Source organism: Hetaerina americana, unplaced genomic scaffold (assembly GCF_022747635.1).
Source record: "Hetaerina americana unplaced genomic scaffold, ioHetAmer1.1.p SCAF_12, whole genome shotgun sequence".
NCBI classification, from domain to species: domain Eukaryota; kingdom Metazoa; phylum Arthropoda; class Insecta; order Odonata; family Calopterygidae; genus Hetaerina; species Hetaerina americana.
This window is the reverse complement of record NW_027286292.1, coordinates 12,945,746-12,958,966: the sequence shown is the minus strand read 5'-3', so window position 1 is coordinate 12,958,966 and position 13,221 is coordinate 12,945,746. Positions and strand designations below refer to the sequence as shown.

General features: G+C 38.8%; 1 protein-coding gene across 1 annotated transcript in view; it reads left to right on the top strand.

The window, feature by feature from the left end:
- The window catches only part of LOC139685809 (cell adhesion molecule Dscam2-like), a 454,184-nt gene that overhangs the window by 361,058 nt on the left and 79,905 nt on the right, over window positions 1–13,221 (top strand). The window contains exon 4 of the mRNA XM_071582927.1: window positions 280–429. Coding sequence (XP_071439028.1) covers window positions 280–429 — 150 coding nt within the window. The remainder of the gene's footprint in view (window positions 1–279; window positions 430–13,221) is intronic.

Below are 13,221 nucleotides of genomic sequence, written 5' to 3'. Positions count from 1 at the left end.
TAAAAGGTGTTTACATGGGCGGAAATTTTAAAGTAATCGCTGAGTGATGGATTGGATGAAATACCTCATTCAAAGCATAACTAGGTAAATGTATCATCTCATTCGAGTTTAAATCAAATACCAGCTTTTTTAATTCGGTTTTTCGGTAACTGAAAAAAGTATTTCATCTTAACGATCATAAACATGACCTGCGCAGAATAAACTGTACGACCCGCTTCCATTCAGTTGAAATGTCTTGAAGGGCGTTGATCCTAGCCCTTCTCCGGGCATTATTTGCAGACGGCAAGTACCACATGCTGCCATCTGGGGAGCTTCTCATCCGCAACGTGGACGAAGGGGACAAGTACCGCAGCTACCAGTGCCGGGCCGTCAACCGGTTGACTGGCAGCACGCTGCTGAGCATGGATCGGGCAAGATTCATGGTTATAGGTAAGTGTGCAATACCCTTGGAGATGCGTCCGCGCTTTTGATTTCCTAAAATGGTGGTGCCAGTGTGAACGGGACCCTATAACTTCAACGGGAGTGTGAGCGAACCTCTCCTCGTCACATGATAATTATAATCATACACTTTGGTAGCTAATTGAATGTTTCATATATCCCTGATGCCACTGTCCGTCTTCTATGGCTCAAGGATGAAGAAATATTTCAGCCATGCAAGTTATTTTATAGTCAAACTTTGTGATCACAACTACAGAGAGCACTGTTAAGAACAAGCCTCGAATATTAGTTCATGATTTGTTGACTAACATTTAATTATTATTGATTAAGAATTACAAGAACGCTATTTTAATCATACTTTTCCTATTTACAAGCTCTTATTATCTTCATATTTATTCGCTTCCTAGTGTTCTGTTATCTGTGCCACATCCAAGGGCCTTCCTCTGTGATTGTTTGCGTTTGCTTTTTCTTTAAAAATGCCTGAGTTAAGCTATCTGGTGTCAAAATATGCCCGAAAAATGCCTCATGCTTCAAATTGTGGGGATGAACGTGAGGACGTAAATGTAGGCACTTTTAGGGTAAAGTGTAATGAATTTTTTGCGCGTTCAATTGCGTCATTCGCAATAGGCGTCCAACCGAAATCCACCACTACCTCCGGCAGTGCCCGCGATTTATCAAAGCGAATTTTCTCTCAAATAATGACGTAACGCGCTGCATTCCCAGATTTCACATATAATATTTTCACTTCAGTGTTTTTTTTAATTTTCATTCGCCGACCCTCAGTTATGCTCCATAGAGATTAAATTACAAAGGTATTGGAAATCAGATGCAGTTGTTTATATCATTTTTACGAAAAAGGGATGTAGGTTGATGCAGATTGATATTTATAATTTGATCCGGATAATTATGCGATTTTTAGCCTAATCAAAGCAAGGAAGACTTTTTTTTTTAACTAAAGGCTAACCTGGATAGAGATGGATTGATATATGCCTCTTTATTGTGAAAATGACAGCCAGGATTCCTCCTTTGCTCTTCAACAGTCATCATCGTCACCAATCAAGGACCACTCCCATAGGTTTGAAGCCGTTTTTGCTAGATATCTGAAGGATTATTTCAATTCGGAAGGTTATTTTAGTTGCATTGTCACGGTTATATTTCGACCTTTTTATCATGCGAATCCTCCATGCAGTGCTGGTCAAATCTAGGAAAACATAGATTTAAAATGTTTGTATCAAGTTCATAAAAACATATTACTCAAATGCACGGTATTGGTTCCATAAATTATCTTAAAATAGCGTCAGTTTGTTTATCATTAGAGTTTACCAAATAAAAGTCAAGATGCAAACAAGTTTTTCCTATTTCTTGAAAGCGACTTCGACAAGACTTGTATCTAATAGCCATTAATACTCGTAAAACTTGCTCCCACCAAAAAAAAGGAGTAACTATTTTTTTTAAATTGTATGCAATTTCATGTTGGCTGTGTGCCCAGGTCATTCGTCTTTTATCGTTTTAATCTGCATCTACATCTAAACGGTACCCCAAAAAGAGTCGCAAGGGTTTGTGGCGGGTCACCAGCCATACATGCAGCATAATTAATTCATTCTTACACTTGAATGCAAGTTGGCTCATAGACAAAATCTCTTGCGCACATACAGTACTCTGCACATCGAGTTGTAACTGTTGTATTTGATCAATGCATCAAATTGTAGTATTCAATTTAATTTAACTTTTGCGGGCTCTCGGGTTCGATTTTGTTATGATTGAGTATAGTGCGAGGGAAGAATGAGTGTTTGAATATTTCGGTGACGGTGTCTATCACTCCTATTTTTCCCGTTGTCCAAATCTACCAGTATAATTGGACGCCATAACTATTTCCTCGGTATCGTAAGAAATCTAGAGTGTCCAGTACCTTTTTTAGAAGCCAAAGTCTTGCGTACTCTTTTTGAGAATCTAGATGTTCCCAATCTAACTCCTCCAGTATGCCCGTGACGCTTACCCGTTTCTCGTAACAATTTTCCACAAACCTCGAGGATTTTCTCTTATTCTTATGAAACTTGTTAATTAAAATTTTTTCCCACAGCTCCCAGATACTTGCACGTATTCTAAAAAATATCCTAACTAAAGCGAAGTGTCACCACTTTTACGTTTTCATTGCATTTTTCTGCAACACGGCCAGTGGAACCTAGTTCCTTTAAGGCAAACCAGCGTACATGTATTCTTCAATTTGTGTACTCCATGAAAGGTTTGATACCCAAATATTTGCCCAACTCTGGCATCCTTTTTTTGATCTCATTTATTTTGTAATTTACATCTGATCTTTTCTCATATTCCAAAACTTTTGTGCTGTACGTTTCCAGATATTTACTTTTGACCCCATTCTTTACGCAACTCCGATATCTGGTGTAAATAGTCAGATAGATGCAGGCTATATACCGGTGTCCTTTTTTTATGCAAATCACTATCTAAGAATAGGGGCCCTATCACACTTCCCTGCGGAATTTCCGATTTTGCGTCCGCCTCTAATGAACTTTACCCAATGACGACTACGTTCTGTTTCCGGTTAGTTACGTCCCCAATCCGGTTAGTTTCTCGTTAGTTTCTTTTCGGTTTTTCTTGATATTGTACGGGTTTTTTTTTATCCATTGCATTTTCTTCATTACTTTTTAAAACTGTTTTTAAAACTTGAGTGTATTGTCATGTCTCATTAACGCCGATCTGACCTTGTTAGAACATAATCGTTCCTAATTGAGGTAATATTTCCTACGTAGGTTCCGAGAAAGTAAAGGCATGGGGTTCAGGAATTTAGTTTGGAGGTAGCTTGAGTACGAAAAGGGTGATAGGTTTCAAAACAACAAGTCATTACATAGTGCAATAATTCTTTCTCTATGGATGGCAATTTCCATCGGTTCGGAGGCTTCCATTTGTCCACCATGTTTAACATTGTGCAGTACCTCCGGTGTAAATTCACTGTTGAGGTAGTTTTCTAGCGAATGCTTGGTGAAGTTGGGCTTTGGATCGAAATTTTTCAAGCGCACGTTATGCGCCTTTACCTAATTTCGGACGCTCTGGAGGTTTGGCTTACGTCACATTTTGTGGCATGGCCGTTAAATTTGTTAACTTCTGATTTGGAGAGTGAGTAGCGATTTTGGTCTTCAATTAAAGAAATAACCGTTTGAGATATTTGCAGTTTGCATTGCCTTTAGTCCCCACTAAAAACACTCCTTATTTCAATCCCTGTCTCTCTTCCCTTTCCCTAGTACTTCTAGGTACTTTTATGCAACTAGTGAACCGAAATCACCCTTCCCTCACCCTCTCCTCCCGTTTCTCCTTCTCCCCCTCTTTTCATTCCCTCTCCCCCAATGGTTAACAGACGGGGATATTCACCTATTATATTGCACATGAATACGCTGCAGCGCAGTGGAAATCGTTGTGCTGCTTCAAATAAAGTGTGAAAAATACAATGTTATCTCTTAACTATGGATATCCGTAATTTCCACAAAGTTACAACTCATGCTATTAGTTTATAAGATGATTCCATTTTAAGTGTGTTTCACGAAGATGGAAATCAGACCAAGTTGCTCCAAAAAACCAAAAAACAAATATGTTGTTAACTATGAAGAATGACTTGTGCATGTTTTAAAAAAGTAAGAGGGCGAAAAGCTAGGTGAATCAATGAGTTTTGACATGCTAGGAAAGGTGAGTTTTTTATACAGAGAAATAGTACCATCATCATTAAAAGAATATATAGAACTATAGAGGGCATGTGGAAGTGGTACTTGTTGCCGGTAGGTATTAACGAAGTGTTAGGCTATTTTTGCAAAGACCTAACTTTGGCTACGATGAGAGTGGTTATCTACATTATTAGTCACTCTGCACCGTTAACTTTTTGCGAAGTATTTTTTAATTATGGATTTTGTGCCCTAAGATGTGGTCTTTGACTGGTTTCCTATTGCTATTTGTAGAGTTTTTAAATATTTTAAGCTTGAGTTTTTGCACGAATTTTCATGAAAATTAAAATGAGATCCTCGAACCCCGGAGCAATTATGGAGGAGATCCTTGAATCACATGATGTTTTCTTTTACAAACTAACCCTTTTCTGACTTTCATTGCCTATTATGCCCAGCAATTATAATTTTCGAATAAATACCTGTCATTTTGCGCTAACCAATTTCCTACCAAACTGCAGAGACGCAATTTATTGAACGCCCCAATAGCCAAGGGCAACAAAAATCTACCGAAACTCGTGTGAACTAAAATAATATTCCACATGATGACCCAAAAGGTTTATTAATTCAATTGACTCTGATTTATTCAACTGGCGATGACCGGGTAAACTCCAGCTTGTTTTCTCTGCGGACACTGATATTCGTGTACAGACCCGGAGCCTAATAAGTGTACATATTCAACTAATCTTTCATTTTATATTTGTTAAAACTTTCTCTCCCGGACAAAGAGTTGAGAGTCCATGCGCGTGATTAATTACCGAACGGAAACCTTAAGCAGGCAGAATAATTTCGAATCCAGCATATGTTTACATTACATTGTTCCATTAACCTGGCATAGATCACGGAGAACATCATGAGAAATATTCCTCGTTCTAATTCATCATTTCAATTGTAACATTTTGGAATTGTTCCTTCAAGATTAATGTCAAAATACAAATTCCACATATAAAATAAAATTTAATTCGACCTATGTTTCACCGCAATGCAGCATCGTTTTTCCTCCATATATCAAGTAGTTAGGAGCATCGATCCGGCAAGCCTATGATCCATGGTTCAAGTCCCGGTCAACAAATATTTTTGAGCTTGTGGTCTGCTCGATTTCACCTTTCACACCATTCTTGTATTCATTTTTTGTCTCTCCAACGCTCTATCCCTGGACTACCGTGACCCACCATACACATGCATATACAGTGCGCGGCAACATTTTTCAATACCATTTGCATTGGAAAAGAGGAAGTTATGTTGCCGCACCCTGTGTCTGTGTATATATGTATATGTATATATATATATATATATATGTATATGTATATATATATATATATATATATATATATATATATATGTATGTATGTATATGTATATATATGTATATATATGTGTATATATATACATATATATGTATAGTCCAGGTAGTCCAGGAGGTAGAGCGTTGGACTACTGAACGGAGGGCCCGGGTTCCCGGGCAAGGTACTCTGGGCACCTACATCTCCACCCATCTATGTGATTTTTCGGGTACCAGATCTTTCTGGGAAACCATAACCGGTACGGGGAAAGGAACTGTCCCCCCTACCCTGATGTGTGAATTTCACACGCCGTCGGGCTTAGTACTAGGTGAACTCTATCATCACCTATCAAACCGACCTTCGGATTGATTACTGTGTGTATATATATGTATGTATATATATATATATATATATATATATATATATGTATATATGTGTGTGTGTGTGTATACATACATATATATACACACATTTATATATACATACAGGTATATTTACATTTTTCCATTTTCTACTCTCATCTATCTTTCTAATCATCTCATCCGTTAGCCATGGTTTCCTTGTACTTTTCCCATTTTCCCGGTTCTCATAGTTTCTTTTGCGGGTTTCAATATCCCTTTCTTGATACATTCCCATTTGTCTTCGATAGTACGCAGCTCCTGAGTGCCATCCATGATTTTCTCTGCATCGCGCTGATTCTCCTTCCTTTTCAATTCATTTAATGCTTCTACATTCCATTTCCTAATCCGCCGCCCCTGCTTCATCTTTTTGAAACGGACGCAACACTTCATCACAACTAAATTGTGGTCAGAGTTCACGTCCGCTCCCGGGAAGCTGTGTGAATTAATCACTCCGTTACTTAATCTGTGCCTAACCAAAATATAAACTAACTGATATCTTTCTGAGTCACCTGGCATATTTCATGTATACCTACGAATTTTGTGGTTTTCTAAGAAGGTATTAAGTAAGTAAGTAAGATATTTATCTAAGAGGTGAAGTCACTGGTGTGTTGGTTTTTCAGTTGGTGTTTTGCGAAAAGTGAAGTTGGATTTATCTTCTTGAAGCATGTCTTATATTCCTTTATTCTATCTTCAAAGTTTCTTACAGTTTTTCCGATATAGAAGGCCGGGAAATCCCTATGCTTACCCTTTTTTATAATAGATAAGATAACAGGGAAGCCACAAGACATATTAACGGCAGTAATAAGGACCAAACAGTACAGTGGAGGAAGTTAGCATACTTGAGTGATATTTTCCTCAAATTGACAAAACATTTCCCAAGTATTTCAAGTCTGTCAGCGCTACAAGATCAATCACTGCGGCAGAAGTTGTGCAAATACGAGGGAATATCGTAAACTTTTAACTATTGCTAAAATAATCGAGATAAAAACTTAAATGTTGTTAGTTATTCTTAAAACTTATCTACATGGTCACCTTCCAGAGTTATACATTTCTTCCAGCGTTTCTTGACCTTTAGAAGGCCGTTATGGTAGAACTCCGCGGATTGCGTCGAAAACCATCATTCCACCTCTTGAATGACGAAATTCATGATTCAAGAAACTGCGGGAGATTTTGCGACAATAATTTCTGGTGGATTCATCCGTTAATATGCATTAAAATGCAACAATTTTAGAGAGTAAAAAACATTCGCCTTAACCAGGATTCGAAGGAGCGTAAGAGTCCAAGTGTCGGTAACTGAACTGGCTAAAGCACTCGGTTGGATGTCGCATTGCTGTAATTTACAGCATAATGTGCATAAGGATTAATTAATATGCAGAATTATCAAATCCAGATAGATCGATTTTTTCTTAGGTTTAATTACTGAAAAATGATACTCCCACATATTAGGTCTAGCCCAATTTGGAGCCGACACAGCCATCACACTTACATAGCCTTGTCAATGACGCAACGTTTTTCGGCATAAACCTCACAAAGAAGGTAGCCTGAAAAGATAAAATGAGAGTAATTACAACTAATAAAAGCATTGGAAAATAAAACTCTTGTAGGTCGTTAAATTCTTTGGTCTGGTCGAACCCCAAGTCAAATAGCTCAGATTCAGAGTTAATATTTACTCAACTTTTTGTAACATAACCCTCTCAAGGAGAATCAGAAATGGAAGAGAGAGAAATTAAAATGGATAAAGACGTGGGAAAAGATAACATTTCTGTAGGAGTACCTGTTCAATAATTCATGAAAATAATGGAAGGAGCCGTGTTTTGTTCATTTTTTGCACATGTGAGACAGGCGTGATGTCTGAAGATTTTTTTTGATCGGAATCAATTCTAATTCCAAAATAAATTAAAGTAGCAGTTTGAGAGAAGTATGGGGACAAAAGTCCAAATTTCGCAACAAGTTTTGGAGAAGGTTTAGTTATTTTTTGAAGTTTTTGAAGTTATCTTTTGGGGAGTTGTCTTTCGGAAAGATCGGTTTGGATTTGCAAATAGTGTACCATGTTACTGAGGATGTCGCAACCACCTCATTTGGCCTCTTATGATCAACCAATAATTTTTATGGTAGGATAATTATTTATAAATGTGTTAGTCATATTTTTGTTATATTTGAAGTTTACATATTAACTTGCACTGGGATAATTTGTCTACTGCTTGCGATAAGTCTAAGATTGTTTTTATTCACGATTATTCCGCTCCACAGCTTGATGAAAGTCTTGATAAAATAAGACCACTGGGCTCGCTATCAAAAAAGTTTAAAACTCCCGCTTTTATCTTAAATATGCTTATGCATTTCAGTTCCCTACAATACCTTTTGATATTTTGAAGAACTTAAAAATATTTCATGACTTTTATCTAGAATTGATGATATCATGAGTAAATAGACTCAATTTTATTTTGAATGATCCAATTTAAAAATGCGTTCAGATTGTTCTAGAATTACCTTGCTCCCTAGGAATGGCATGCCATTGTAATCAAACATGTTTTCTAAAACTTGACTTTGGGTTTTCATGTAAATACCCACGTCGCATTTTTCTTTTAAAAATGCATAAACATTTTCGCAGTCCTTTTTAAGTTTGTATGTAACATTATCTAAGTTTATCCTCATAAATATTCGGCGTTATTATTATTTTCTTTCAAATTCTCTTTCAACTGTGAACTGAGTATTTCTTTGCCATCTTAATGCTGCTGGAGCATCTTCGTTTTACCATCTTGATTCACTGACTCTACTTGTAACTTTTTCTGAGCATTATTAGGTAATGACTTCCAGATGTCTTCTAATTTGGCACCAAGTATTCTCAATGTGAATGCTGCGGATTTATTTATTCCACCAAATCGCACTTATAAACCCTTTATTAAATGTGCATACCGACGCTTTTCTTCGGTCACTCTTCTGATACTGGTTTTCATTTCTATTAGAATACCTTTTTGGTAGCCTGGAAGTCGATGGCGCATTTACCACGCGTATATTGTTGCTGTATCCTATTAGTTGCAAAAATGCTAAGATTTCTGCTTCCTCGATCAGGTTTTTAACTTCTCGTTCTAACATATTGGCACGAGAAGCGCGTAAGATAAATTACTGTTTCGAATCTTCTTTTCTAAACAGGGCTTATGCCTCCCGCTGCCTTGCTGACTTCATTGACTTACCGAAGATACTTATAAGCCTCACCTACGACCTTAATCGATGTCTCATTTTAATGTTAAATTTCCAATGTTTTTTAATCTAAACTCTCTAAATTTCAGAATGTAACTATTCCTATGAATTTTGAGAAAGTGAGGATTTATCTTGGGATACTAAATAACATGATTGACTAAAAAACTTCTTTTCTTTGCGATATTGCTCCTGTGAACTGTGTCAAGAGAATGCACCATAGTATTCAAGTTTCAGAAATATTCTTATTTACAGAGGTTTAGCTACAGTGAAATCTAAGCACAGCAAAGCACTGGAAGGAAAGAACTTTTCTTTTAAGTCAGTAAACTGTAAACATCATCAATGAAAACAGCTAACCGTGGTCATGCATACAGATAAACATAACTATATTTTCTCATATTCACAAAGACACATACACATCTATGCATTCACGCCAATATACATCATGCAATATTGGGTGCATTTGGCTTAACCTTACAATTTTTCCCTGGAAATAAAAAATATTCGGGTCCTCGGCTTCGAGTTTGTAATGATTAAGTATCTTGCGAGGGAAAAAACGAGTGCTTTACGAGGGTGTTCACAGAAGTACCCGACCCAAAAAAGAAAACACAAAAATTTTGGAAAAAAATGTATTTATTTTCCAACATAATATCCTTTCAGCTCTATACGAGAACTGTCTTGCTCCTCAAAATAGCCATTAACTGCCGACATCACTCCTTCACGGTTGGAAAATCTTTGACCACTGAGCCATTTTTTCATGTTTGCGAACAGAAAATAATCCGAGGGGGCTAAATCTCGCAAATAGAGTGCATGAGGTAGCAATTCAAACTTTAATTCATGAATTTTGTGACGGATTTGTCATGAAACGGATTTTTGAGCTCGTAATCTGTCGATTAATGTGTCCATCTCTATTATTTTATCCCGGTAGTATCATCTACCAATATAATTTGGGTTCTAACGATAATTCTCTTACTACCAAAGAACTGCATACACCTATTGTACTCTAAGCGCAGTTTTTGCTGCAGAAATTTCGAGTAGTAATTATATCTGATTGTCTCTGCATTTTCTGGTTCTCCATCCACGTTAATTATCTTCGGGTTACGACAGTTTCATCCTGCATCCGCCTCCGTCCTGAAGACGCAGGCAGGATGACCAGCGAAATTGTCGTCACCCGAAGACAACCAACGCGGATTGAGAACCCGGAAATGCAGAGACAAGTAGTTCAACACTGCGGAAAACTTTGTACGAATAATTTTATCTTATACTCTGTATTATCCCGCGTTCATTAATCCATTATCCAGTTTCCAGCTCTTTAACGAACAGAATTACTAACTGAAACTTTGTTTGAAGGCCTGAAACGCACATTTTCCAGGATCGGAAATTGAACCACGAATCTTACTCTCGCGGCTTACCCAAGTTTCGTATTTATTATACTCAAGCTGATTCATTGATCTGGAGTGAGACCTGACAGTGAGATCAGCGGACAATAGAACCAATAGAACTATTCCAGTTTGAGGAAGTATATAAAATCGATTGCACTTGTGGAAAAGCATATATCTGGCGAACTGGAAGATACCTGAAATTCAGGACAATATAGCAGATTTAGAGAGTTTGGAAAATCAGTGCATCTTTCGAACACAAGTGGGAGGTGCCCGGCGACCAGGTTGTTACACAAATTAGAGCTGGAGGGCAATGAATTCCTCTAGTTGGCGCAGAAAGCAACAAAAATTGCGCATTGCCCGACGTAGTTCAATGGGGAAGATGGCTTTCCATTTTTAGCGTTGAAAAATGTTATTCAAGACTCTCCGTGGGCGGAACGGTAAGAGGAACCTCCGCGGTCAGAAAAATTTAATGTTAAATTAGTGATCGCAAAAGTCCTGTCCCACCTGCAGGCTCTATATGTAGCGTGCCTAATCTTGAATACGCCACTTCTTCCTACAGATACTGCCTGGGACATGTGAGAAATCGACGCGCTGTTGGAAAACACAAAGATTACGAAAACAGGTTCCATGCTCTTAATCAAACTACCATTTGGCATCGCGGAAACCTCCGTACCAGTCTTAATTCCTCTTCGTCTGAAAAACTCGTCCTGCTAATAGTGTTCTGGGGCAACAGGTGTGTGTAGTGGTTGGAGTGGATGGGTGAGTGGATAAAGTTGGGGTGATAAAGTTAGGTAGGATGGAGCGAAGCGAGAGGAAACAGACCGGTAGAGGTCTTTCCCAGAAGGAGGAATTGTCAGGCACTATCTCCAGGAAAATTTATTTTACATACTTGAGTTTCGAATGCTCAACACATTCAAGGAGGTCCGGCTATAGCGTGGCAATCTAGCGTATCAGATGTAGTCCATGGGTGATATTAGGGTGGATTGATAGGCAGGTGCTAGTTAGCTATTTAATTAGTAAAATGCGCGTGGTAAGAGCAGTGAAGGCACGCAGAGAGAAACTTTTGAATGTCCAAGCCATTTAGTGTTCATGTGGTATCGTTAAAAGGAGCATCATCCTGCATCTGAATGTGTAACGCATGATTAGTTAAATGGTTTGCATGAAAATTATCGAAAAAAGTTTCCGAAAAAAAAAGATTTATTTCAAATATTGCTACTATGCCTCAAAATTCTTCAAAGTGCATCCATTTAACGCCTACAAACTTTTGCCAGCGGCTTTTCCACGACCCAAGAGGCTCCCTGGTTGGCGGATTTCGGGATTTTCTTGAAGGTACGCGAGCAAGCTTCTTTGACGGCACTCAGGGTCCCATGGTGGTGTCCTTAAAGGGAGGATTTCACTTTTGGGAATAGTAAATAGTCTGTTGGTGCCAAGCTGGGACTGTAATGGGAGTTGGGAAATCGTCGCGACGTCGTTGAAGGTCTTCAAAAGCAGATAGTAGACTCTGCTCTTGGTCGTCCGTCAAGATCTTTGGGACGATATTAGCGCACAGCTTTCGCATCTCCAAATCTTCAGCGTTAATGGTGTGCACTGTCATCTTATCAATGCCAATACGATCTGCGATCATGCGCACACTTAACCGATGGTCTGAATTCAGCACTTCACGCATACGTCAGGAAAAAATTGTTACCGAAACTTCTTATAAAAACCTTGTAGATGTCTTCGCCTTTTGCGACTTTTGAGGGTAAAGAAAAGTTCTTGTGTGATTTTCCCAAACATGAACTCCATCATCCCTAAAACAGTGACCTAATCAGAAGATATCTGATCTACTCCTCTTTGTGGCTCTTATAAAGTTCGGAGATCGTTCAAGGTCACTTATCAGTCAATCAGAGCTCGAGTTGATCACCCACTTCGGGACAAAGGCTGGCTCTCTGCTCTCCCTTCCCAGAGCTCTCCACTGAAGGGAGAAGCTCACCGAGGGGTGCCTCTCCAGCCCCTCCACCTCCTTCGCGATGCAAGGTATGGCGGAGAAGAGAAATGGGTTTCTCTCGTTTCGTCCCTCTCGGCTGCAACGCAATAAAAGAAGTGAGTGTGGGAGAAGGGCCCTTTTTTTCTGTCCACCCTCTTTGTCTCCGCAGACACACGCGCATACCGTCGCTTTCTTCCATCAACCTCTAGAGCTTTACTCCCCCCTCCTTTCCCCTCACCTTTCTCCCAACCCCTCTCTCAAACATTGCAGCCTCCCAACCTCTCCCTCGCTGCTCTCCACGACGCTCGTGGACCGCTCGATCATCGAGCCGTTAATACAATGCTTCCTGCCGCCACGCGTCCTAAATCTCTGGAAATCGCTGGCGAGGAGGGTGGGAGGGGAAGTTTGAACAAAAGTCAAATCGATGGCGGGGAAATTCTTAAAAATCTCGTTTGCCATTTGCATGGATGTAAATTGTTGGATGTGATATTTTTTTTACTTTATTTGGTCACATCGATTTCGTTGAGTCATATCATCGTCGGTACAAGGGGTTCCCGATTTTAAGAATCGTTCCCCCATGACAACCCACCCTCTTTCCTCCGTCCGTCTTTTAATTTCTTCGGGAATCCTTTGTTTCGCGACTTCCGGTAGCTTTTTTGGTGATTGAATTTCGTCCGCTTAAATTGTTGCCGATGAATTCCCTCCAATAAAATGCCTTACAGATATTCGATGAAGGGGATTTAAATATTTATTTTGCTTTAATCACTTTCTCTCCGAGAAAAATAATAATGGGAATGCTAATTACGTGGTACCATTCATGAACTATCC